Genomic DNA, 27016 nt, shown 5'->3' on the forward strand with positions numbered 1-27016 from the left:
GTGTACCCTATTGTAAAGTGGTTCATCATACTCAGTAGTTTATGAGTACTTAACATGTCAGCTTTACTTGTTACATTGTAGTGTTGGAAACAACACCAGGTCACATGTTATCACAGGTTTTTCTCTGAGAGGTGTGATAATGCCTCTAAATATCTATCTGTTCACTGCCTTCACACTCACACCCAGACACACACAGTAGCTGATAGAGACAGACGATGGAGATGTCTGAGCACGTTCACATCGACGACAACGGAGAGCCTCTGGAAAAAGAGGAGCGTCTACAAGAGAGGGAAGAGAGGACCTCAGTCACAGCTGGAGGCAGCGACGAGGACGAGGTGGAGGAGAGGGTAGTGGACATCTATGATAGTTTAGACAACTGTGAGGGTCGTGACCCAAGATCAAATACGGACAACACACCAGATCAGCAGCGAGGTGAGTAACACAACCAAACAGGCACACACACACACACACACACACACACACACACACACACACACACACACACACACACACACACACACACACACACACACACACACACACAGTATGATTGATTGATTGATTGATTTCTTTATTTACGTGTCACACACCAATGGTGCCCATTATGCCCTTATGAGACACGACAAAAACAGATACAAAACTGTGGTTTACAGAACTTCAGCTTCCATATTTCAGAAGGCAAGATAACAAACAAAAGGACACACGGTGTCATATAGAAAAATAGAACATATTTGTTACAAACCTATACAAACAGCATATTTTTTCTTCTTTCCCAGGCATTACTAATAAATTGAGCTATATCAAAAACTCTCTTATTAAAGAAAAATCCAAGTCTAGGCACATCCTGTAACCAAAAAGCTTCAGGGTGAACAACAAACACTTTTTTATACATTGAATGTCTCAGGTCATCATACAGAGGGCAGTAAAACACAAAATGAATCTCCCCAAGGTCACAACATAAACACAACCTGTCCTCTTCTGGAACTGCGTTGAATATACCGGTTTCTAACAGTACATGCAGCAAAAGCAGAAAATAGCCATTATCATGTTGTGATGAACAGCAATATTCAGTATAGCTGTAACAGTCCCTCTGGATAAGCAACTGCTGCGCCTGTTGCTTATTGCACTTTTTATACTCTTTTTTTAAAGTTTTGTTGTGATGCTTTTAAATGTCCATTTTATTTCTTCTTTTCGTTTATTTTCCTGTCAACCATTTTATGTGAAGCACTTTGAATTGCCTCTGTGTATGAAATGTGCTATACAAATAAACTTGACTTGACTTGACTTGACGTGCTTGTGTTACTAAAACATGGCCGGTCTGTCTTGTTCTTACAGCTGATGTTATCCAGCCAGTGACCAAGCCCTGCAGGGTGACTGTAGTGTGTCTGCTGCTGATGTGTCTTCTCCTACTGGCTGCTCTTATAGGCGTTGTGGTCCACTGTGAGCCATTCACTTCCTCTATCACACATTAGATTTGCCCTCTTCAGCATCCATTTTTCATATTTGTCTCTACCTAAATTTAACCACTGTTTTGGATTTCCTGTTTCCTGTGCAGATACAAAGACTATTCGCAGATTAGAAGAGAGGCCCTCAAGGTACAACTCCACATCCCTTGAAGACAGAAGCAACCAGCAGACCCTCAACAAGACCTGGACTGAAAACACAAAGTCCGGTGAGTCTTGACACACACACACACACACACACACACACACACACAGTTATTACAAATTATCAGAGGTCCCCACAGATCATACTAATCCCATGCAAATAGGGCATTACCCTGCTTGTGTGTGTGTGTGTGTGTGTGTGTGTGTGTGTGTGTGTATGTGTGTGCACGTGCATTTGTGAACTTGCATGAACTGTACATTTGTGTGCATATGCATTGCGCTTTTATTTGTTGCTCTTAACCCTTGAGTGGTGTACATGTTTTTGTTACTCAGCCGAAATAACGTCTAGGCTAAGACTAGACATCTACTAAACTTTCACTTTCAAACCTTCAATAGCCTTAATCTAGACTAGACGTCTAGAGACAAATAGGCGTTGAATAGACATTTTATCAATGTCTTTTAGACGTGAAATTGCTCAGTGGGTCCTCTCCTCTTGCAGAGTGTTTCTGTAAAGATGGAGGATGCAGATCATTCAACAACAGTCTTTACTACATTTCTACTGAGACAAGAAGCTGGGAGGACAGCAGGCAGGAGTGCATACAGAGAGGAGCACACCTGCTCATCATAAACACTGAAGAAGAACAGGTAAAGGGAAAAGTGTCAACACATTTTTCCCTGAAGTTGCTGTTTTGATTGTAAAAATCTCTTTAGTGTGTTTCACTGGATGAAATCTATCCACAGCTATTCCACACTTTGTGTGAGTGTTTCACAAGTGTGTGTTGATGTTATTTTGTCTTTTTAAACAATTTAACAGAAATTAATCGATTCCTTGAAGAAGGTCATTTGGATTGGTTTGAGAGATGAGGAGGGAGTCTGGAAATGGGTGGATGGTAAACCTCTGAACAGCACGGGCCCGGGGTAAGACATTCATTCCTTCAGTCCTTTTTAACAGTAAACAGTCAACAGGTTGGCCTGATAATGATAATGCATTGTGCATCTTATTTTCCACCAAGTACAGTTGACTGTTTTATTTTCTTAAACAGGTTCTGGGGTACAGACCAGCCCAGTGGAACAAACTCCAAAGATGAAAAGGAGGACTGTGTTCACACATATTGGAAAGAAAAACTAAACAGCTGGAATGATGCCAGTTGTGACTCATTGGATTTTCACTGGATCTGTGAAAAAGTGTACTAATATTGTATCATCTCCAATGAAAACATATTGTGACTTTACCCCCACATCAAGATTGTCACTGTCATTCACACAGAGAAGGTGAAATCTCATTTTAAGGGATTGTCTTTTATTGTTTATAAAGCACTTTGTCATCTATTTGTTGTCATAGCTTCAGAACATGAATGCCTGTTGGGAGCAGGATCAGTATTTGTGAAGCGTCCAGTAGAAGTGTAGATTTACCAGCTCCTCTTTTCCACAGTCTCAACTCAAGACTTAAAGTGATGCCTTCATGGACGTACTATAGTTTTGCAGGCTTTTTATTTTCTTGTGGTGTTTTTATTTTGAACCACCTTTGCAATGTGCTTTACAATTTTTAACTCATTTGTATATTTTACAATTCTTTCTTTTATGCTGTATAATAAAGTACAAACTTTGCTTTTATGAGAGAACAAGAACAGAAGTGCTATAAATAAAATGTATTTTGCCAACTTATGCTGTATGGATTGAGAAATAAAATGTTTTTAGAAACACATGAGATTGCCTTGATTCAGCTTTGTCTTTCACAGTCTTTTACGGAAACAATTTAAATACATGAGGCTGTGAATCAGTTCTGAATCCATGTGAGAACAAATGGAAGTTAACTGGTAATTTAGGATTGGGAGCAGGGCCACGCCTCAACCACTCCTCTCATTTACCTGGCTTACTGAACCCATCCTGCCCTGTTTGTCTCAGATCTCTCAACACACCCTCACTTCCCCTCATCCCTCATCCTTCATCCCTTCATCCCTCATCCCTTCTCTCATCCCCTCATCCCTTCTCTCATCCCTTCATCCCTCATTCCTTCTGATTCAATCTGGTGCATACAGTACCTCTCTCACGTCTCATATAGGTTCCGTCTGGGGGTCTCTAATCACGGGGAGGAACATGCCTGAGACAGACTTAAGAGCAGCAAATCATTGAAAACAAGTCTGACTAGAGACTATCTTGTGATGGGAGCAGACCAGCTGCGACTTATTAACTCCAAGCGTGTCAAAAGTCACTCCCTCTTCAGGCACAATGCAGCATACGAACCAAGGGATGTCATCCGCCATTCATTTTCCCCTACATTTAGTAAAATGCTTGTAAAAAATTGTTTTACTTGGTCAAACCAAGCGATTCAGCTCGATTTAGAAACAGAGACCATATAACATTTCATTCTGGTCAAAAATAAAAATGATAAATTTTATTTATTTTTGGTCCAAATTAAACGTTATCATAAATTCTGTTCTCCCTATCATGTATTCCATGTAATGGCTTTACATAAAATATGGAGAAACATTTGCCATATTCTTTTAATGATCCAAATTATGTGCCTATTCTGTATAAAACAACTCAATCTAAAGGAACATCACTGTTGTCCATATTATGTATAATAAATAATAAAAATTAGGAGGAAAAATGTGTTATTTCGTGTTTTGGCTGCCGGACTGTTTTGGTGTAAGTAGACTAAGTAGGCTATTGTCTTGGCTGAACAACAACGTTCCAATCACAGCACACTAAAGAGGATATTAATGTGGTGTGTAATTCTTCATTAGATCGACTAGATAGACTAACCTATACATGTTGCTCTCAGAGTGCAGTAGATTGATGCATTTTACTTTTAAAATGTACATTTTCTTCCGGGGGGGGGGGGATGTCCCTTCGGGGGGGCTGTGGTCCACCCCCCCAGGACAACTCAAAATCCTGTGGGAAACGCTGCTGTGCTACACCGAGGCAGAATGAGTCTGTTGCTGAACATGCTCCTCTGCCTGGCCAGAGTGTCATGGAGAGTATGAGAGGTGTTGTCCATGATGGTCAGCAGTTTGGGGACCGGCAGATAAATCTGGGTAGGGAAAGTGAAAAAGCAGCGCTTGCCCCTCCCTCATTACCACCACTGAGGTGCCCTTGAGCAAGGCCCTTAACCACAACCGCTCCAGTGGAGCTGCTCAGTGGTCAGCAGATCAGACTGTGGTTGTACTGGGCAGCTTCCAGGTGTGAATGTGAACAGGGCACTCCTGAAAAAGAGAGCACTGTTCTCAGTGAGAGAGGTTTTGACTTTTGAGCACAGATCAAAAGCGTTTTGAGGCGATTGTTTGGTTTGGCAAGAAGAGTCAGAGGTTTGGTGAATGTAGGTTGAAAATTGGGTTTTGTGCTGACAGTTTAGAGCAGGGGTCCCCAATTACTTTTCACCAAGGGCCACATTTTGATGGGGGCCCAACGGTGGGCACCAGTGAAAATTTTGGGGCATTTGAAGCCAGATTTAAGGTAAAGGTAAGGTAAAGTCACGATTGTCACACACCTGAGTGTGCGAAATTTGTTCTCCGCATTTGACCCATCCCCTGGGGGAGTGGTGAGCGGCAGCAGCGCCGCGCTCGGGAATCATCAGAATTTAGAGGAATAACTAATTTTAAATTAACAGTTGTGATGTAATTATTCAGTCTTAACCACCAATATTTGATCCTTTTCTCACTCACTCCTATGTCACCACCTGCTCTCCCTGCAGGGCTTGAAATTAACTTTTTTGACCACCTACCAATATGGCTGCTAGATTTTAAAGTTACCAGCCAATTAGAATTTCCACTGGCCAAAATGTTTTTCTTGAAATAAACCAGAATATGAGTGGGTTAATTTAAGCATAAGTATCAAGTGGCCTGGGATTCTTAAAGCCTGTGTTGAGGCTCACACAGGAACAAAAATGCTCTCTTGAAGCGAAATAAATCCAAAATCAACGAGTTAATTATTTAAAGTTTTACTTCAAACTTCCTCAATGTAGAACAGTCATTTATTACACATGAGATTACTTTGATCCTTTTAGTTGTCAAGATTATTGAACAATATTCCATATTCCAGATTGAAATGTTATAACAGGAGTATTGGCCAGAATGACATGAACATTTGGACACGTTTTCAGTGTTGAACAGTCACATTTTTTAGCCTGATTTCATCAAGATGATTGAACAATATTCCAGAATCCAGACTGAAATGTTACAAAGGAAGTTGACGATTAGAATGACTTGAACATGAACAATTGGACACTTCCTCAGTGTTGAACAGTCATTTATACATGAGATTACTTTTATAAACAAGCAGTGGGCGCATTTATATAACCCCCCCCCCACACACACACACCCCAAATTTGAAGTTGATCTGACAGTTCTCGGGATACGCAAAGGGCAGACACAGCCTTCAGAAAATAGATTACGTTGGAAAAGGAGTAGAAAGAAGTATACACTAATAAACTCGTGTTCCATACTTCATAACTATTAAGTGTGGATATTCATAATTCCAATGATAAGCAATAAACAATATTTGTTAATGTATATTTGAATTGTCTGCTTGCATCTATGAGTTCAGTCAACATCTCGTGCAGTTTACAACTGAAATACTACGGTTAATTGCCTGTGTGGGCGTGCGCTCGCAGCATGGTGTGTTGCAACAACTTGAATGGGGAGAGTTGTAGACTAGCAGATGCTTCCAGCCACTTCTTTTCACCTGACAGCGAGAGGACTTTCACCAGCAGAATGTAGCGCGTGTGAGGATCACGCTATTCCCCCCAGTTCCCCTCCCCCAAACAGGCGCCCCGACCGACCAGAGGAGGTGCTAGTGCAGCTAGACCAGGACTCATACCAGGGCTTACCACCCGGCAGACACGGGCAATTGTGTCTGTAGGAGCGTCTGACCAAGACAGAAGTACGGCTGGCAGGAATTGAACCCGGGTCTCCGTGGTGGTAGGTGAGCGCTATTACCTCGACACTAGACGTCATAAACTTGAGTTAACCACTGAACTTATTTCAGGCATCTAACCAAACCCCATTCAAAAATCCCATTGACTTCCAGATGCGGGAACGAGGCCATGCTGTGGATTGGCAGGCTGTCCGACAGCCAATCACCTACTGCTACTGGCCCCACTGTGCCGCTTAGTCTGATTGGTTGGAGTTAAAGATCTTGGCCAGCAGGGAGACGTTTGATTTGCTCTTCTGCTGCAGGAGGCGGGCCTTGTCCAGGTCCTTCTGGGAAATGGAGTTTTTCTGTTTCTTCAACTTCTTCATCTGGATCTCGTCCTCTGTCCTCCGCTGAGTGAAGTCCCACGACTTCTCCTCCACCTAGGAGATGAGGAGAGGAGTGTAGCGTAAGAGTGGTCCGAAGTTAACACCCAAGTGAAAATACGGTTAGGAGACCGTGTGCGACTGGAAACACACCAAAGTTTGGCTAACGCTAAACAGTTAATTTCGTAGGCCTCTAAGTATTAGGGTAATAATTTTCTCGAAAATGCGGCATACCGGGAAACGGGAAATGAAGCCTGCATTCCCGGGAAATTGATCATTTTTTTGGGTTGTTTTTTTATGCATCAAGGAGAAATATTAATATTAGTTCCCAACCTGACCGAATGTAGGTTATTTGATGGCATTAATATTGATTAATAAAGACAAAATTTAACAAACATATGAGGCTATATAGTGCCGTTTCACCAATCGCCTGGATTGGCGTGTGAATGAATCCTGTAGTAGCCTAGGCCATTGGTTCCCAAACGGTGGTCCGCCAGAGAATTGCAAAAACTATTTTTTTTTACAGACAACAGTTCTTACATACACATTAACCGTGAGCAGTTGCTGGATTGGGCCGATTTTCAGAAATATTGCGATATTTGGGAAAACATTTACCGTACTTTCAGAGGCTGCAGCAGGCTCATTTTTAAAGCCAGAGTGAAGTTTCTGGTATCATATAAACTAGAAGACTTAAGGAATAGATTTCTACCAACCATGTCATGCTAGTTTGTCAGGAAGGTGGCTAAATAATACTCCAAATTTAGGCAACATTTTGGCGAGGGGAAAAAAACCTTTTCAAAGGGGTCCTCTTTTTCACAGCCTAATGATGGCAGGTGTGTGTGTGTGAGTGTCCGTGTGTGTTCATTTTGAACCAGCTAGTAGCCTTATATTGTTATTTAGTTCATCTGCCGCTATTGCATTGTTAAATCAGCTAATTCTATTTTATGGGTGGGGGGGGGGGGGGGTATACTGTACGCAGTGGAAGTGGTCCCTGGGAAGTTTGGTTGGTACGTAGTGGTACTTGGTCGGAAAGGTTTGGGAACCCCTGGCCTAGGCTAACCATTTTCTTAGAGACTAGTGGAAACTGCAAACGCGGTAGTGAATGTGATTAACGTGGAAGTGGGAGGTTGCGGGCGGCGGCTTGCGGCTTGTGTCAGGTGGAAACCTGGATGGAAACATGGAAGTGAACCGGGGGAAAGCGACCACAACACAACTGAAAAACAACTAGAACTGAACTGAACTGTAACCTCAGCTGACACGGGCTTTTCACCCTCAACATCACTCAGCAGCTCAATCTGACTGGTTTGTCTCTCCATGCACAATAGGTGAGACCTGAGAATGTGGAAAATATATTACTTTGATTTTTTTTTAATATTACTTAGAAAACTTTTTTCCAATACAATTTCCCATAGAAGTGAATATGTTGGTTCAACAAAAGAGCTGTCAAAAGAGCAGTGTTCAGTGAAAGAGGCTGGTGAACAGTGAGATCAAAATGATACAATGTCTGGAGTTGAAGAAAGATTAAATCTTTTTATCAGTTTGTCTTTACAAAAGAATCAAAAGAGAAAGACTTGACTATGACTATTTTGCCTAATACTTACAACCATGTGACGATGGTTCAATCAACCACTGGCCTATCTGCAAGTGAAACTGTTTACTGTATGCTTTATGTTATTATGTTATTATTATGTTTACTGCATATGCAAACCAGTGTGTCCTATTATGGCTCATTTCCACCACATATAACAGCACAGTACAGCTCTACCCTTATTACTTGATATAGACTTTGCTTCACAGCAAGTTTACTTGCCTCCGCCCACACCTGGTTGTCATAGCAACCGCATATCTGCCCTCCGCCCATAGCCCAAGTAGGCTATAACGTATAACGTTAAAATTAAATCCATACACGGAACTTTTAAACTGGTTATGAAATACTGGTGCCTCTAAATGACCTACATGGGCAAATGTGACAATCGGCCAGGAGAATGGATATCACTTTGTTGTTATTTGCATGCATGCGCTGCGCGGGGGACAGGGGTTATGCTACGGGGAGAAGGGAAGCCAGCCGACTACCCCGGCGGCCACTCACCAGGCAAGACCGCGGCTTCACTAAACCCTCGCCTCCGGCCTAGCGGAGCCGACGTAACACACAACTACAAAGGGCTTCCCGAGGAGCGGACTTTTTCTCTCTCAAAACAATTGAAAACCACCGTCATGTTAACGCTGAGCAAGGAGATCGATTTTATTTCACCAGAGCTGAAAGGCAGCAACACAAAAGACTGATGGAAATAACAGAAGAGAAGGTACGCCCCACTAAACTGGTATGCAGCATTGACAGTAGACACAGTAAACACGATTCTGCCTCTGCAGTGTTTTCACGTCACCGTATGGTACCGGCTGGAACCTCAACAAAGCAGGGACCAAAACTAGCACGACTCAACCTGGGCTGTCCAGGTTTTTGATCGGTGGAATGAGACAAAAAAAGCAAGACGCGCTGGGCGGCGCAGCCGATTTCACATAAGCATAAATCCCCTAATACTGCCTTTATGATCGCTGTTACAGTAACGTCAATTCACTGATTACAACGTCCTATTTCTCCACCGCCACTTTCTACATGTTTGTTGTTGCTATGGAAACAGCAGGGGAGTCAACTAGTGCAACGTTTTGAACGAGTTGTATCGGGTCTACGTTATGGAGCATCTCTGTCTGACCTGCTGGCCGTGCCTCCTCTTCTTCACATGATGAAGGCTCCTCTCCACATTGTTCAGATAGAAGCTGGTCTCTCTCTTGGCCTGAGACACTTCGGTCCTGAGTCTCTGCTGCAAAACGGTCTGTTCATATGCCAAGCGCTCACTCAGGTGGGTCCACTGGAACCTGTGCAGATACTGAGACACAGACAGACAGATAGATAGAGAGTGAGATCTTCAATACTCTAGCTGAGAACTTGCAGGAGCATCCCACACAGCTGTGTAAATTGTGTCTACATTCTGTAGTAGGGCTGTGCGATTTTGCCTAAAACTAAAATTGGCGATTTTTTCTCTCAAAACTCGATTTTCGATTTCTTATACTATTATACTTCTCTAAACATTTATTGCCCTGCAGAGCTCTTTTTCCCCCTTTTTTCCATAATTGACAATTTACGCTTTTACTCTGAAGGCGGAACAACCCAACTTCCTGTTTTAGCTTGCCGCTGCTAAGCTTAACTTCCTGGCTGTTGCTTGCTAACTTGACACTGGTGGATTTGCGTGTTCCTCCGTGAGATAATTATTTAGTGTCTAAGCGACCACCCATGCTCGGAGTTATATCTGTACTAGAATAACACAAAGTCACAACAGGAATGCGTGGAACTGCGATAGCAGTTAGGGGGAAATTCAGACACACAGGGACAGGTGAGTCAGCTGAGGCTGCTAACTTACAGCCATGAATACAGCCAATCTATCAGTACTCGGTGGCCTCACGTGTTGTTTTGTTATTATGTGAACTGTAAAGGCAACGTTTCATCGAACGTCTGTGTTCGTGTGCGCGCGTGAGTGTGTTGTGGCAATCGTTATCTTGTAGGCTACAGCCCGCAGTGCAACAAGCTGCGCTCAGTGCTCACTCTGTGCTTTTTGGTCGGAGGTGTTGAAATAAGTCCATTGCGCTGCTGTCTTTAGTAGCCAGTATCACAGCCTCTAGATAAACTTTACAGCAGGGAGAATGGACAAGTAGCAGCATGTGTACATGAGAGAGAGCCGCCCCGCGTAACGTAATTACCCTAGTTAAACTGAAAAATAAATTAAAAATTAAAAATTTTAATTAACACATTGAGTGCCAGCCATTTTTTCATCCTGTAGGTAAGTTGTGCCAGGTTTTTTTTTGAGGATTCTGGCTCATTTTACAAGAGCCGAGGATTATTTTCTGTTAAGAATTCATGAACACCAATCATCTAAAAATAACTAATAGAATGTGTGCTTTCTCTGTCTAAAAGAGTTAGTTTGCAGAGTTAGTAGTTATGTAGATATTAGCCGTTGAGTACAGCATGGTTTCAGCGTCTGGAAATTTATTCAGAGATAAATGGCTTTTTGTGAAATTCGACAGAACAGTCACTTTAACCATTCATTTTTGGCATCAGTAAGACCGTCAGACATTCTAAACAATAGTTTTGAACAGTAATTTCCTCCATAACAACAGGAAACACCCCTCTCATTCAAACTCCTCCCTCCGTGTGTCTTCTCCTCCTTCCTCCTGGCTCTACAGCGGGCGTGTCAGAAGCGCGTTGCTGCTGCCTGCCTGCCTGTCTGCGTGCCTGCCTGCCTGCTTGCCTGCGTGCGGACGCTCCTTGTGCGAGTCAAGATGGGCCGGGGAATGCGTGGGCGATGGGCAGATGTTGATTCTGGCCTTTCTGAGGTGTTTCAAAGTGTGTTTCACCTATAATCTATTTTGCAAATCGCTCTCCGCTCTCTGTGTGCGGCTGCCTGCGCGGCCGCTCTCGGGCAAGAAGACAAGTGTGGAATGGATTACTGTAAAATCGCCTCGCCATTTCCTTGAATGGCTTGCTCCCCGCGGCAGTTTTTTCTTTGATTTCGCTCGTCTGGGGGAGCACTGTCAACACTTAGTGGGTCGGTAAAATAGATTATACACATTCTCTTGCTCCAATAGTGATCTCGAAGATGTAAAAGTTGTTGATTGATGTCCCACCGTCAAAAAAAAAAAATGTTTATGTAAGACGAGTTATTTCGGCTCTGGCACTCAAGCGTTGGATTATGTAAGACGAATTATCTCGGCTATGGCACTTAACGTGTTAAAAAAAAAAAAAAAAAAAACGATTTTACGATTTTCATTTTTTTTACATCGTCCTAACTAATTACGTAATTCGATTACGATTCAAAATCGATTAATCGCACAGCCCTATTCTGTAGATTGTTACAGTGTGTTAGGCTAAATTTCGGGGAGGGAAAAAATATTTTCAAAGGGGTCATCTTTTTCACAGCCTACTGTATATGTGTGTTTATTATTGTTTATTAAAAAATAAAAAAGATCCCCATTAGCTGACGCCTAGATGACAGCTAGTCTTCCTGGGGTCCAAGACGACAATACACATGACATGACAAGCAATAAAATTAAAACACAAAAACAATCAGAAATATAGCCACAAGCGGCAATACCAGAGGTTCAAGCCTTGAACAAAAGCTTAAGAAAGAAGAAAAGTACTTTTTGGATGTGGAATGTATTGTGTGTGACATCACAGTTGAGCAATTGCAAATACACACACACACTAGGGCTGTCACTTTATCCCAAAATAAAGTTCGAACAAACTTTAATTGCCCACAAAATGTTCGAATATATTCGAAGTTTTTTGGTTAATTAATTAAAAAAAAATTTTTTTTGCAGGCCAGGCCACCGGGCATCAGCCCGACGTGTTAGCTTGGACGCTCACAGTCACAACACTGCCTCACAAACTTGGCTGCATCCAACTCGAGACAACTTTTCAGACCCTGGAGACAATCTTTCTCAGAAGAGACTAACACGACAAATCTGGAGACTTTTTCTGACATGGGATTAACATTACCAGCAAGCAGCAGTTGGTTAATTTTGGTTAATTAAAAAAAAAGAAAAATCGAACAGGTCAATTATACATTCGAACATGCCCCTCCTCCCCCACATTCAAAGTTAAATTCGAACACACACACACACACACACACACACACACACACCTGACATTACTTCCGTCACAAATTGACCTACAGGTGACTGACTACCCTTTTTTACACGAGATGGATTCGCCGAGGTCAACTACTGACCTCCAGGTGCATATGAGCAAAGTCTGCACCACTTAAAGGATGGTTTTACCGCTAATCAACCCACTTTGTATCATTAATCATCTCTGTAATATAAGCACATGGGCAGTGTTTACCTTCTCTCTGTGTTTTTCCATTTCCTCCTCTGGCAAAGCGCTCCGTTCTGACGCGTTTTACGTCACAACACGTCAGAACGGAGCTGCGCAAGTTCTGCTGGAGAGGCAGAATCTGCTCCGAGGGCGGCTGTTATGGTTTATTTTTTAAGTATGCGCACATCCACGGAGAATCATATGGAGAGCTTTAACGAGCCTTAACGACTTGCAGCTGGTGGGGGCGGAGTCGCTGTTTTTTGTGCCGACGGTTTAAAGTAAAACCTGGACAGCAGATTACAGCTCCATTGCCAAGAGACAGAGTCACTGAGGCAGCCCCCTTTGAGACAACTGGCGTTGACTTTGCTGGTCCACTCATAGTAAAACCCAATCAAAAATCATACATTGCACTGTTTACTTGTGCGGTGCATCTGGAGTTAGTCTCAGATTTGACAACAGAAAACTTCTTGCTGGCTTTCAGAAGATTTATAGCCAGAAGAGGAATATGTCGAGTCATTTATTCAGACAATGCTAAAACCTTTAAAAAGGCAGCAAAAGAAATGCAAATTTATGGAATAAACTAAACACAGTTCAACTTCAGGAGGTTTTTGCAGAAAAGAGGATTCAATGGAAATTCATCGTTGAACGTGCTGCCTGGTGGGGAGGAATATGGGAAAGGATGCTGAGGTCTGTTAAATTGTGTCTGAAGAAAATCTTGGGGAAGGCGTTCCTCAGATTTGAAGAAGTGCAAACTTTTCTAACTGAAGTGGAAGCAGTGATCAACTCCACACCCCTCACTTCATTTGGAATCAGATGGAGATCTAGTTCCCCTCACACCAGCTCATTTCCTCACAGGAGAGAGATTGACTGCGTTACCTACACGGACCATAAGAAATGCGGATGTCCTCATGGGAAATGCAAAAGAAATATACAAAAGATGGCGATATAGAGAAAGACTCCTCTATCAAGTATGGACTTGGTGGAGAGAGTAGTTGATGGTGCTGAGATCTGCTCACGTTTCCCTAACCCCCTAATCCCTAACCCTTTCTACAACTTCCACCACTCCATTCAAGATCGGTGATGTTGTCTTGATCCATGAGCATATACTGACTATACGGTCTTGGAAAATGGGTCGAGTGCAAGAAATCTTGCCTGGACGAGAGGGGAGGGTTCGTTCCTGTTGCTGTTGAGTTGCCAAACAAGACTTTGGTTTATTAGACCAATACAATTATTATACAATCTTGAAGTGAAATGAATGAGTGCTTGATGAACATGTATTATGTTCATCGGGCCGGAGTTTGTTGTGACTCATCTCTGTTGAGTGTCATTTCAGCACCTTGGACACGCCCCACACAGAACTTGTGAACGGGAGGCGGAGCTGACTCTACAAATGTGCTGGGATTAACACCTGTGACAGATTGGACTTGATTGATTGATTGATTATCCATGGTCAGACTGGTGTCTGAGCATATCTACTGGTTTATTTCAGAATAAGAGTGTATCTACTGGCTTATTTCAGAATAAGAACATACCTACTGGTTTATTTCAGAATAAGAGCGGCAGGCAGGCAAACAGACAGGTACCTTGATGCACCACAGGTCAGCGGCGAAGCGTTGGCGTTTCCTGGTTCCCATCTGCGTGTTGTTCAGCGAAGTCGCCACACGCTTCGCCACTCGTTTATCTCTGAACTCGACCCATCCCTCTGTGAAGTCACACCTCCTCAGCCCAGAACGTTTTTTTCTCTTCCGCACAATGTGGTCTGAGAGGAGGACAGGAGAAGAGAGTGTCATATATTTGGGTTTATAGCCACTTGCTATCTCTGGATAAATATTGTGACTTTGTTTTGGTTATCTCTCATCTGTGTATTTTGGTTTTGTTTTGTTTTGGTCTTGATGCCGATGTGCAGCTGATATGTTGTTTTGTTTATACCTTTGTATAATATATATATATATATATATATATATACGGTATATATATATGCGGCTGATATGTTGTTTTGTTTATACCTTTGTATAATATATATATATATATATATATATATATATATATATATATATATATATATATGCGGCTGATATGTTGTTTTGTTTATACCTTTGTATAATATATATATAATATATATATATATATATATATATATATATATATATACGGTATATATATATGCGGCTGATATGTTGTTTTGTTTATACCTTTGTATAATATATATATATATATATATATATATATATATATGCGGCTGATATGTTGTTTTGTTTATATCTTTGTATAATATATATATATATATATATGCGGCTGATATGTTGTTTTGTTTATACCTTTGTATAATATATATATATATATATATATATATATATATATATATATATATATATATATATATGCGGCTGATATGTTGTTTTGTTTATATCTTTGTATAATATATATATATATATATATGCGGCTGATATGTTGTTTTGTTTATACCTTTGTATAATATATATATATATATATATATATATATGCGGCTGATATGTTGTTTTGTTTATACCTTTGTATAATATATATATATATATATATATATATATATATATATATATATATATATATGCAGCTGATATGTTGTTTTGTTTATACCTTTGTATAATATATATATATATATATATATATATATATATATATATATACGGTATATATATATGCAGCTGATATGTTGTTTTGTTTATACCTTTGTGAAAACCCAATAAAAACGTGAGTGAAAAAACACACATGACAGATTGGTTTGTTAACATGTACAGCAGATATTCTCAACAACTCCGTAACACACACACACATATTGTAGTTACCCATGGTATGCTGTACTGTAGGTATGCACACACATATTGTAGTTACCCATGGTATGCTGTACTGTAGGTATGCACACACATATTGTAGTTACCCATGGTATGCTGTACTGTAGGTATGCACACACATATTGTAGTTACCCATGGTATGCTGTACTGTAGGTATGCTTTGCTAGTGGCCTTATGGTTTCCCATTGTGCGTTATCGTTGTTATGGGTACATGTTCATGTGGGGAGATGTCATATATTGGGGTTTATAGCCTCTTGCTGCCCTCTGTTGGTATAATGTGCCATGACATGTCAGAGCCACTAGGAGAGTCACGTGACGTTGACTGTGTGAAAGAAAACCAGCTACCGTGCAACTGAGAAGTTAGTCTGCATCTGATTAATGTTGTTACTAGTACTAGTTACTAGTAGTATAAGTTGAAGTAATACACAAGAGAAGATACAACAGAGAGGAGGAGAGGAGGAGCGAGTAGAGGGGGAGAAGAGAGGAGAGAGTAGAGGAGAGCGTAGAGGAGATTTGTAGGGCTGGGGGTTGGTAGTGCCTTTCCTCATGTCTTTCTGTTTACTGTTGGTTTCGTGTTTCTCCCCAAGACCATGCCACCGCTTAACACGCAGCAGTTAACAGCAGGTATCCTATAGTAACACGCAGCAGTTAACAGCAGGTATCCTATAGTAACACACAGCAGTTAACAGCAGGTATCCTATAGTAACACGCAGCAGTTAACAGCAGGTATCCTATAGTAACACGCAGCAGTTAACAGCAGGTATCCTATAGTAACATGCAGCAGTTAACAGCAGGTATCCTATAGTAAATTACAGAGGTTATTCACCTTATTCTTTGCCCGTACAAGGACGCTTCTGCATGACGTCATTTTGTAATCGTCTTTCCGGTTTTAGACACGGAAGTAGATTACGCCTACCGCAGTCAATTTTAGACTTGCCAAAAAGCTGTTTTCAAGCAAAAAAACAGTTTTAAAGTTTTAATATTTTTCGGGTGAGAACGTAACATATGTGACCAGTTTATCAGAATAACACCTATTTGGAAATATTTAACGAGCAGCGAGGACTGGGAGCGCTGGCTGTGCTGACTGGTCGGACTAGCTATCTGTCAAACCCTACTGTAGGTTACTGGCAGTGAGAAAACACTGTCGACGTGCTTTTGTAACTAACGTTAAATGCCGACCGGGTACAGCCATCGGCTCCTCGCAGCAGTAACGTTATGAACATGTAACTGAAGTTGGCCGCAGTGTAGCTTAATTCTGAATGTTGCCAAAGTTCATTCATTATTATAGTGACGTTTTGTTTTGAAATTGGCCGCCAACTAACGCTGAACCGGAAGAACAAATACAATTGCATCTAACGCGGAAGAGAGAAAAAGTGGGCGTGGTGAATAGAGACTAGAAATATTGCGAAATATCGCTCATTTCTAGCATGCTCATGCTGCTCAGCATGCGCTTTGCAATTGTTGAGCAATTGTGCGCTCCGCAGAACTGCTGGCCACCTTATTAGAGTAGTGAGAGATATTATAGGCAGTTTGTGTGTGTGTGTGTGTGTATGTGTGTGTATATGTATATGTGTGTGTGTGTGTGTGTGTATGTATGTGTGTGTGTGTATGTATGTGTGTGTGTGTGTGTGTATGTGTGTGTATGTGTGCGTTACCCTCAGGCTGGAGGAAGATCCTCCCTATCTCTCCGTATGAGGTCATCATGTTCCTCAGGTGTTTGGGGCGGAGCCTGGGCGGGATGTGGCCCAGGTAAACCACCCCGGGGACAACGCCTCCTTTCTTCTTCTTCTCTCTCTGATTGGCTGCCGCAGCGCAGGGAGCATCTTCATCATTATCTTCTTCTTCCTCCTTCTCATCTTCATCATTATCTTCTTCTTCCTCCTTCTCACCACCTGTGGGAGCTAAGATATGCATGGAATAGCCGATAAGGGAAAGATATACTCCATACTATATGTTGTTGTTGTTGGCTTCTGTTTTGGGAGCAGCACTGTAAGCCTACACCACCTTCCTCCTCCTCACCTCCTCCCTCGTCTTCGTCTTTCTCACTATCTGTCACAGCCTCCTCGTCCTCAGTCTCCCTCTCCTCCTGTGTGCCCTCCATCAGCCTGGGCTTCACTGAGTACAAACAACAGAGACAAGCAACAGAGAGAAACGACACAGAGAGACTGGATTACTTCACTGAATACAAACAACAACAAACAGAGAGAAACGACACAGAGAGACTGGATTACTTCACTGAATACAAACAACAACAAACAGAGACAAACAACACAGAGAGACTGGATTACTTCACTGAATACAAACAACAAGAGACACCCCGCGTCACCAGGCACAGACTCCTCTCACAACAGTTCAGGGGAGAGGTGACCACGTGACCATTTTGGGAGACTTGCTGCTACCATTTGTTCGAATTAGCGGATTGAATCATCTATTCTATAGTAATAATATATATATATATAATATCTATGACCAAGCTCGTTACAACAGACAGACTGTAATGTGAAAGTGGATCTCACCCGGGTCAGTTCAGTCTCAACAAATGAGTTCTGTCTGAAGATCAAACAGCTGAGCTGTAACACGTTGCTTCTTCTTTTGATTTCCGGCAGACCTGTAACACTTTAGTCAAAGACGATGCGATTTCAAGCAAGATGACGCAACTTCAACTCAGTTCCTGTCATTTTTTCAAGAATCATTTAGATAGTAATAGAAGAGCTATGCTTTTAGCCACGCGTGCGGGCAGAAATTGTCGCGTGTGGATGACGTAGTTAGCTGCAGCTCCCGTTTCTGTCTTCAAAATAAAGGTCAAGAACTTTATAACGAAAGATCAAAGTGAATACGTAAATACTCAAAGACTGAGAGAGACAACAGGAAAAACAGGGAAATACAAAGTGTAGAAATAATAAGGTTCCGGTGATAATATTAATAAATACTATTACGCAACTCTGAATAAAAGTAAAGTAGTTTTATTTTGAAAGTTCGTTTCTTCTGTCGTCTTAACGTTGGTGACATGCGGGATAGGATGTTATGTTTTGGTTAGCAGCATCATGTTAGCATCGTGTTGAAGTTGTGTGGGAGAGCTAACGCTAGCTGTGAAACTACAGAGCACAGAGAAACGAAAGCAAGGTATGCATTAGGTTACATCCAGAGGAAAGTAGCTAAGAGAAATGAAGCTAACGTTAGCGCAGTGTTAGCAGCACCGTTAGCTGCATACTGAAGTCGCTGAACTTCTAATTCAGTCCACTTTAAAGTCAGAACTCAGACCCCATCTGGTGAGACTAGTCTCTCTGAATCAAATATGTCAATATTTTGTATTGTCAGATTTGATTTAGTCCAGAATTACATGACTGTCTGTATTGTGGGTAGAGAGACAACAGAATTATGATCAGATTTAACAGTTCAGGGGTGACCAACCTGAGGCTCTTCACTTCACATGAAAATTGTGTGTTTAACAAACTGCCTGTCACTGCTTCAGTGTGATGCTGCATTCAGGTGCTCCTCGGATATATCGGTCTCACCGTACGAGTTGTGAGCACATGAACGAATAACATGAAGAATAACACATGAGGGGGCCGTTCAAGTTGATTGATGTCGTATTCACGGTAAACACCAGCCCACTTGAACGCTGCATTAGTCTCTGGTTGACCACCTCTGTTCTACATTCTCTAACTGTATTCACTTCTTGTATAAATTAAATAATGTTGAAGTTTAACAATTCATCACTGGTTGGTTGCTGGGGACCCCCTGGAAACCCCTCAGGACCCCTGGTGGTCCCCGTACCCCATGTTAAGAACTACTGATCTAAGGCATAATATGCATTTCGGAAAGGACCAATACATTTCTTTCTTTTTCTTTCTTTCTTTCTTTCTTTCTTTCTTTCTCTCTCTCTCTCTCTCTCTCTCTCTCTCTCTCTCTCTCTCTCTCTCTCTCTCTCTCTCTCTCTCTCTCTCTCTCTCTCTCTCTCTCTCTCTCTCTCTCTCTCTCTCTCTCAGCAGTGTGGTGAGATGCAGAGGCCTCTGTCCTCTCTCCCTCTCCCCCCGGCAGTCAGACTCCAGCTGGGAGCTGCCGGCTTCCAGACCACCACAGACCTGCTGGATCTCAGCCCACTCCAGCTGTCTAAAGGTAACGTTAGCACGACTTTACCGTTACCACGACAATGTTAACATGAAAACGTTGTCCAACTCTGCTCAATTAACAGCAGACACCAGCTGATCCAATTTAAAGTCATTCACCGTCTCCATTATTCCAAGTCTAGGTTGCACACGTTCGACCCTTCTGTCTCACCACTATGTGATAGGTGTCAGGTGTCATAGAGGGTACATTGTCCCATGCTTTTTGTGATAGGTGTCAGGTGTTAGAGGGTACATTGTCCCATGCTTTTTGGTTTTGTGCTTCATTATCCGGTTTTTGGGCCAAAATATTTGACTGGTACTCTAAGGCTTATAAAACAACCCTTCAGCCGGAGGCAGAACTTGCCATCTTCGGCTGCTCAGAGTCCTCTCTGCTCCTTCCTGCGGCTGTGCAACAGTCTCTGACGCAGGGGACGACTGTCGTATCGAGTACCGATACCCAGCCCTAATCATTCCTTGGACTGTAAATTCCAATTTAATCGCTATTTAACACGCCCCCTATTTGTGTATACATACTGTATTGGACTGCACTTGCAATGTTGTGATTTTGTCTTTTAGATCATTTCTTTTTATCTCTGAATATTGATATGACCACTACGCTGCATACTGACACTAAGACTAATTCCTTGTATGTAATCTTGCATATTGTGGCAATAAAAGTGATTCTCATTCATTCATGTGACATGTGTGATACTCTGTGTTTCTCTCCTGTAGAAGCCGGAATCTCCCAGCAGGAGGCGCTGGAGGTTCTGCAGGCTGTGAGGAGTGATGGAGGAGGTGAAGAGGGCGGAGCCTCAGCTCTCACAGCGCTGCTCATCCTGCAGAAAGAGGAGGAGCTTCGCAGCATCGTGACGTTCTGCTCGTCTCTGGACGCGGCGCTCGGAGGAGGACTTCCTGTTGGGAAAACCACCGAGGTCTGCGGAGCGCCGGGAGTCGGAAAGACACAGCTGTGGTTAGACACACACACACACACACACACACACACACACACACACACACACACACACACACACACACACACACACACACACACACACACTAAACTCCGTCCTTTGTTTGATCATATCAAATAACGCGACATGTGCCGCCGTATGCAATATTTTTCACAATATCTAATATCAATTTAAAAAATATTTATTCCTTTGTTTGTTTATTTATTTTGTGTTGTTTTGCACAGTTTCGCCCGGTCTGCCCTGCTGCCGAAAGCCCTGCACAGGACTCAAATCTAGGCCCTAGCCCGGCCCGGGCCCTATATGTTCGACCCGGGCCCTACATGTTCGACCCGGGCCCTAGCTAGTCTAATCTGCAGAATCAAATGCCGGGAGACATTATATCACTCTTCAAATCACGTGCAATACAGAAAGCAAACTGGATTATAGCAGACATTACTCACCCACTCAACAGCCAATATGAAGCACTCCCTTCAGGACGTAGGTTTAGAAGCCCATTCCACAGAACAACAAGGACAAACAAAACATTCATCCCTACATCTATTGGACTAATTAACAGGCTCTGATACCCCCAACCTCCTACTCCTCTCATGTGTTCTGTCTTGTGATGTGATAGTGGTGTCGCCAATGCTTGTTGTCTTGTTGTTGATGTTTTGTTCTTGCTTTTTACCACAGACGATGATGTACAGAACAATTTTCCTAACGGACAAAATCAATAAATACTTCATTTATAGTCAGGTGAAAATTGGCCCGAGCCCGGCCCTCGGACCGATTAAAAAAAAAAATGCTTGTGTGCGTAGTTGCGTACCTGCTCGTCTCTTTTCTCTTGGAGAGAATAGTGCCGGTGTGCTTGTAAATAGGGGGTGCAAATAGCATTATGCTGCACTGCACGTCTATTCACACCCGGGTATGAATAGACACTCTGGCCATGTTCAGACTAGGAGGCCAAATCCGATTTGTGAACTTTAGTGACCTATTAATGATTCTATCCAGATTGGTTTTATGAGTCTGGACGCTCCAAGTCTGATTTGTGTCACTTGTCCCAAACCACATATGGAGGTAGTTTCCAATCTGCTTTCGACTGATGTGATTTCAGTGTGGACGCGCTGATCACCTAAATCAGATTTGAGAGTGTGTTTTGCAGGGGGCGGGGACTTGAAGAGCAGAGAGCAGACATGCAAACACTGCCAGAAACATTGTATGTTGGCTCATTGGCTCATTGTATCTACACACACAGATCCGACTTGGAACACTTGCCCAAATCAGATTTGTGGCAGTGCGGACACACTCCCAAATCAGATTTGGGAAACCAATCAAGATAATGATGATTAATGACTTTAGCAGCAAAACGGATTTGCCTGTAGTGTGAACATGGCCTCTGTTAGCTTTATTGGCATGAATGTAACAAATACAACATTGCCAAAGCATTAATTGCAGTAAATCTCTCTCCCTCCCTGTCTCTATCTCTCTCTCTCTCTCCCTGTCTCTATCTCTCCCTGTCTCTCCCTCTCTATCTCTCTCTCCCTCCCTCTCTCTCTCTCTCTCTCTCTCCTCCCTCTCTCTCTCTCTCGCTCTCTCTCTCTCTATCTCTCCCTGTCTGTCTCTCCCTCTCTATCTCTCTCTCTCTCTCTCTCTCTCGCTCTCTCTATCTCTCCCTGTCTCTCTCTCTCTCTCTCTCTCTCTCTCTCTCCCTCCCTCTCTCTCTCTCTCTCTCTCTCTCTCTCCCTGTCTCTATCTCTCCCTGTCTCTCCCTCTCTATCTCTCTCTCCCTCCCTCCCTCTCTCTCTCTCTCTCTCTCTCTCTCTCTCTCAGCCTGCAGTTAGCGGTGGATGTTCAGATCCCAGAGTGTTTTGGCGGTCTTGGCGGCCATGTTTTGTTCATAGACACTGAGGGAAGTTTCGTGGTGGAGCGGGTCGTTGACCTTGCCGCGGCCGCCGTGAAGCACTGCTCCCTATTGGCCGAGGATGCCGAGCAGCGTGTCGCCATGGAGACCTTCACCGTGGAAACCATCCTGTCCAACCTCTTCCTGGTACGTCCAATACGTATCAGAAAAGTGATACAATAGTCTTAGCAAGCAGAGCCAAAAATGTATTTTTTTATTCACCGGCCAAGTGGCCTTTAGATGGAAAAAATCCACTCGCCAAGCATGTTTTTTACCAGCCAAAATAATAAATCACATTTTTGTGTCACATATACTCCATAATATACATTTGTTTCAGTACATTTCAATTAGATAATAATGGACCAAAAACCATGTCTGTATTTTTACGCTGAATGGCGATACATTATATAAATTATATTTAGGTATTTTCCACAAAGTGGGCTAAATGTTCTAAAGCTGAGCGATAGGCTATAGACAAAATCACTCTGGATCCACTAGTCTTCCACTTAACATATAGCAACTAAAACAGTCAAATGGTGGTCTTCTTCTTCTTCTGTGGTGTTTTATGGCAATTGGCATCCTTTATGTTGCATTACCGCCTCCTTCTGGATTTATCCATCCACTGTTTCCCTATATTCTGTCTCCTACTCTAAAATGGTAGCCTGGTAAACCAGCCGGTCACGTGACCTCACATTTCATTTCGTTCTGCGGGACCGTCTGGCCTCAAGACCTGGGAGGGCTTTAAGCAGAAACTGCAAAGCAGATGAGCCAATCAGGGACTGCGCTCAGTGCCCTGTGATTGACAGCGCAAGTTGGCCAATCAGAAATGCCACTAGCACTGCACTAGCAAAACAATAATGGCCGCCTCCTTGCCTGTCCGCCTCGAGGAGTAATGTCAACGTTTGTCGTTTGTTTGTTTTAAACAGCCATAAAGTGCAGTTATTGCAGAAATAGACTCAGTAACAATTAAACAAGTACAGGAGTATTGCCGCAACAGCGGGATTTCTCGGCGGAAAATTGATTTTGTCATTCTCCCGAGTTTGGATTTGGGTTTGACTGGATCCAACGCTGATTGGCTGAAGGAGTTGTCTGTCAATGTAAAGTACAACTGCCCAACCTCCGCCCACTGCAGCACACTGGCAGAAAGCTTCAGGCCAGACGGGAACGAAGAACGAAATGAAATGTGAGTTCACGTGACCGGCTGGTTTACCAGGCTAATAAAATGCTGGTCAATATTACATAACCTAAAAAGCTAACAAGCTAACATTATCTAATGTTCTAAATGTATCTAATATGATCAATGTTAGCTCATCAGGTTGCTTGCTAAGTGCCGCTGCTCACCTCGTAGCCAATCATAATGTGTGAAGTCGTGTGCGTGACGTTCTTAAGTTGTATAAGTGTAACGGTACTAAAGTGTCACCCTGAGGACAGGAAGTGATGTCATGATATTTGGTTGCTGTCACCAGGTACGTTGTCATGACTATGTGGAGCTGCTGGCGGAGGTCTACCTGCTCCCTGACTTCCTGTCTGAGCACCCTAAGCTCCGCCTCCTGGTGATTGACAGCGTGGCCTTCCCGTTCCGTCAGACCTTTGACGATCTGTCCCAGAGGACACGCCTCCTCAACGGCCTATCCCAGCAACTCATCGCCATGGCCACCAATCACAACGTTGCCGTGGTCATGACCAATCAGATGACCACTAGGGTGCAGGGTGGCCAATCGCAGCTCGTCCCCGCCCTCGGGGAGAGCTGGGGCCACGCCTCCACCCAGAGGCTCCTCCTCCATTGGTCGACAGGCCGTAGGCTGGCGTCCATCTTTAAATCCCCGGGTCACATGGACACCACCGTCCAATTCCGAATCACCATCGACGGTTTCAGAGACGCCGACCAATCAGAACAGTCCTCCAAATCAGAACAGTCCTCCACCAGCCAATCAGGAAGCCACAGCAAACGGCCCAGAATACAGGAGGACCAATCAGCATCGGGCCAGAGAAACACCGCCATCTGATTGGTTCAGGCCTCATTCCTAGAGGGACAGTGTTCTGTATTGATCACACGTGTGTGTGTGCGACCGTGCGTGCCTGCGTGACATCACTCATGACCATCACAACTGCCTGATGACATCACTTCCAGTGAAGTGACATACTGTGTTGGGAGTGCTCTGAGGTACAGTCCTTTGTTAATCAATCATTATCAACAAGGAGATTCCATGTTGCCCCTTGTTATGCCTGTTAACTCAGCTCCCTATGTGCCTGAATAAAATAACTTGCCATTTCAGCCTAACTGCTGGTAGAACATCCTGGTAGCACGGTGGAAAGCACCACACACAACAATGTCTTAACCTGCTGTTAGACATTTTGACTCTGGAGCTGTTGCACGCACAGGCCGTGCCAAGGAGAAGACCATCACGTCTTGTTCAGAAGCTGTTGAATCTGTTGGCAGAAGTCTGGTTAAACGGGGGCACGGGGGCCAGATCACTGAGGAAAATGAGGGTGTTAAATGCAGACAGGAAATTGTTCACTTGTCTTTGGGTCATGGGGATGACCTATAGCCTATGAAAAATATGACCGGTTTCAAAAAATACTACCTGTTGTAACTTCTGTTTATTATAGATTTCCTTTCAACACCACGGAGACGTTTCATTGTTGTGTTGATCTTCTCTACGGCACCTGGTAGGCGTCCTCAGGTGTGTTGAGAGAGGGGTCACATTGATTACAATCTATCTTTTGGAGTGTCTTTGAATGCACTGTATTGGCTTGGTCATCCACAGTGATGCCAAGGAACCAATTATTGTCTATAATTAAACCCTTGATATATATTGTGGTGTTATGTGGAAGCTGATTGCTAATTGAGTGTGTGTTAATTTGTGCTTGTAGGCGGGGCCAAGAGTATACATGTATAACATGGGGGCCTGTTGATGGAGAAACACATGAAATGTGAGTTCACGTGACGGGCTGGTTTACCAGGCTACTGTTGATACCGCCCGACTCCTGAACCAGGACTGTTGGCCTGACAGATAGGGCCCAAGTTATCCATGGGTTTAGCCTATCTTCATTTATCCATGGGTTTAGCCCGGAGGTTCTCAAATGTTTTTTAACCCAGGACCCCTTACAAGATAGAAAATATACCAGGGACCCCCTCATTCTGCTTTGTGATTTTGGGCTAAGCTTAATTGTTTCCATGGTAACGTTCTTGATTCTTAAATTGATAGGTTTGTTAAATTAGAATGTAATCCATGAACCATTTTAGATTTAAAGCATACAATTAAGCTTTTGCAAAAAAATAAGTTTTTATTTTTATTTTCCTGAACACTTTTTGCGGACCCCCATTTGAGAACCACTGGTTTAGCCCATCTTCATTTATGTTGAGGTTATGAGTTATGTTTTCTTGCAGTTCTCTTTGAACCATTTTGTATAATTTCAGTATTATTATTTTTGTAAACTTACAACTTCACAACCTGCAAAGAAAAAACACACTTGCTTCTCCACATTACAAACTCCTGTGGTGAATTCTGAAGCCTGCCTCAGGCTTGCTGTGACCCACTCGCCATCCTAAGTATGTAGGCATGGGTTTAGGTCCTTCTGCACGTGTATCTGCTTGTACATATTTATGTTAGGGTATTTATGGATATGAACATTTACAGTATATTATGCTGCATGTATATAATGCTATGTATGCATAATGTACCATACATGTACATAATTAGCTACAATGGAGCCTCCATGTGTTGCCCTATATACAGTATATCTGTAATGTATGTTCTGTCAACATAAAATGGGTGAAAAAATTGTTCACAAAAACAAACCGAAAAAGACTGAAAGACACTTGAAAGAAAAGCTACGACACCCTCACATTTTCAGCAAGTTTATTTCAGTACAAGTGGTTTTTAAAACACCTCACACTGTATCTCCAAACATCTCTTTTCCTTCTGCAACCTCCGATATAAGCAAGCAAGTTATCAATATCTTCAAATATGGCCGTGTCCAACATCATCATACTCTGTGCCAAAGTACATTTTGAAGCATTACCAAATTTGGACAAATAGTAACGAGAGTGGACAAATAGGACAACTTGGGATAAAAGGGTCCCAAAATAACCAGTAATTATAGTTTATACACGTGTCAAACCTGACTAAAAGGAGGCTGGTAGCTGGCTTGTATGTGCCTGTTAGAACAGCCAATGCAGAAAGGAGAAGTGATTTGACAAATTAACAACCGTTCCACTTGCCCAGGAGTCCCTTCCTCCTCCTCCTCTTCCTCAGCCGTGTGTGTGGGCAGAACGTGTGCCACTGTGTGTGTATGCATGCGCGTGTGCACTTGTGTTCTATCGTACAGTACGTTACATTTCTCTGTAACGTACCCAATGTGTTCTAAGGGGGCCATGTCGACAGGAAGCCTTTTCTTCAGGTCAGACTGCTTTGGAAATCATGTCCAGAGTGCTTCCGCCGCGCGCACATGTAACAGCGTTGTGTAGGTGGTACTTGCAGCAACCCATGTTAAGGGCTTGCCCAGGGGTGGA

The 27016-nt window shown here is 42.8% G+C and overlaps 3 protein-coding genes across 4 annotated transcripts; 2 read left to right on the plus strand and 1 right to left on the minus strand.

Annotated features, from left to right (window-relative positions):
* Positions 1–215: 215 nt before the first annotated feature.
* On the plus strand, positions 216–3261 carry LOC310776697 (uncharacterized protein; the record flags this gene model as incomplete). The annotated part of the gene is made up of 6 exons (XM_083636853.1): positions 216–432; positions 1336–1440; positions 1556–1672; positions 2107–2252; positions 2422–2525; positions 2651–3261. 6 exons carry the CDS (start codon positions 216–218, stop codon positions 2799–2801), a joined length of 840 nt encoding a protein of 279 aa, XP_083492979.1. The 3' UTR covers positions 2802–3261.
* A 2351-nt stretch (positions 3262–5612) lies between these two features.
* On the minus strand, positions 5613–18236 carry abt1 (activator of basal transcription 1). Of its 2 annotated transcripts, none has more exons than XM_083637977.1 (6): positions 18058–18236; positions 17561–17656; positions 17197–17433; positions 14294–14469; positions 9556–9729; positions 5613–6901 (listed from the first exon to the last, which is right to left on the minus strand). In XM_083637977.1, the coding sequence occupies exons 2-6, from the start codon at positions 17640–17642 to the stop codon at positions 6716–6718; spliced, it is 855 nt and encodes a 284-aa protein (XP_083494103.1). In that variant the 5' UTR covers positions 17643–17656; positions 18058–18236; the 3' UTR covers positions 5613–6715. The 2 variants fall into 2 exon arrangements, with proteins under 2 accessions (XP_083494103.1, XP_083494102.1); XM_083637976.1 differs by having other exon boundaries at positions 17197–17442.
* A 364-nt stretch (positions 18237–18600) lies between these two features.
* Positions 18601–25239, plus strand: rad51c (RAD51 paralog C). The gene is made up of 5 exons (XM_083637556.1): positions 18601–18664; positions 19534–19660; positions 20383–20620; positions 22431–22647; positions 23967–25239. Exons 2-5 carry the CDS (start codon positions 19543–19545, stop codon positions 24504–24506), a joined length of 1113 nt encoding a protein of 370 aa, XP_083493682.1. The 5' UTR covers positions 18601–18664; positions 19534–19542; the 3' UTR covers positions 24507–25239.
* The last annotated feature ends 1777 nt before the right edge of the window (positions 25240–27016 follow it).

The sequence above is a fragment of the Poromitra crassiceps genome, assembly GCF_964638095.1.
Source record: "Poromitra crassiceps genome assembly, chromosome: 5".
Classification (NCBI taxonomy): domain Eukaryota; kingdom Metazoa; phylum Chordata; class Actinopteri; order Beryciformes; family Melamphaidae; genus Poromitra; species Poromitra crassiceps.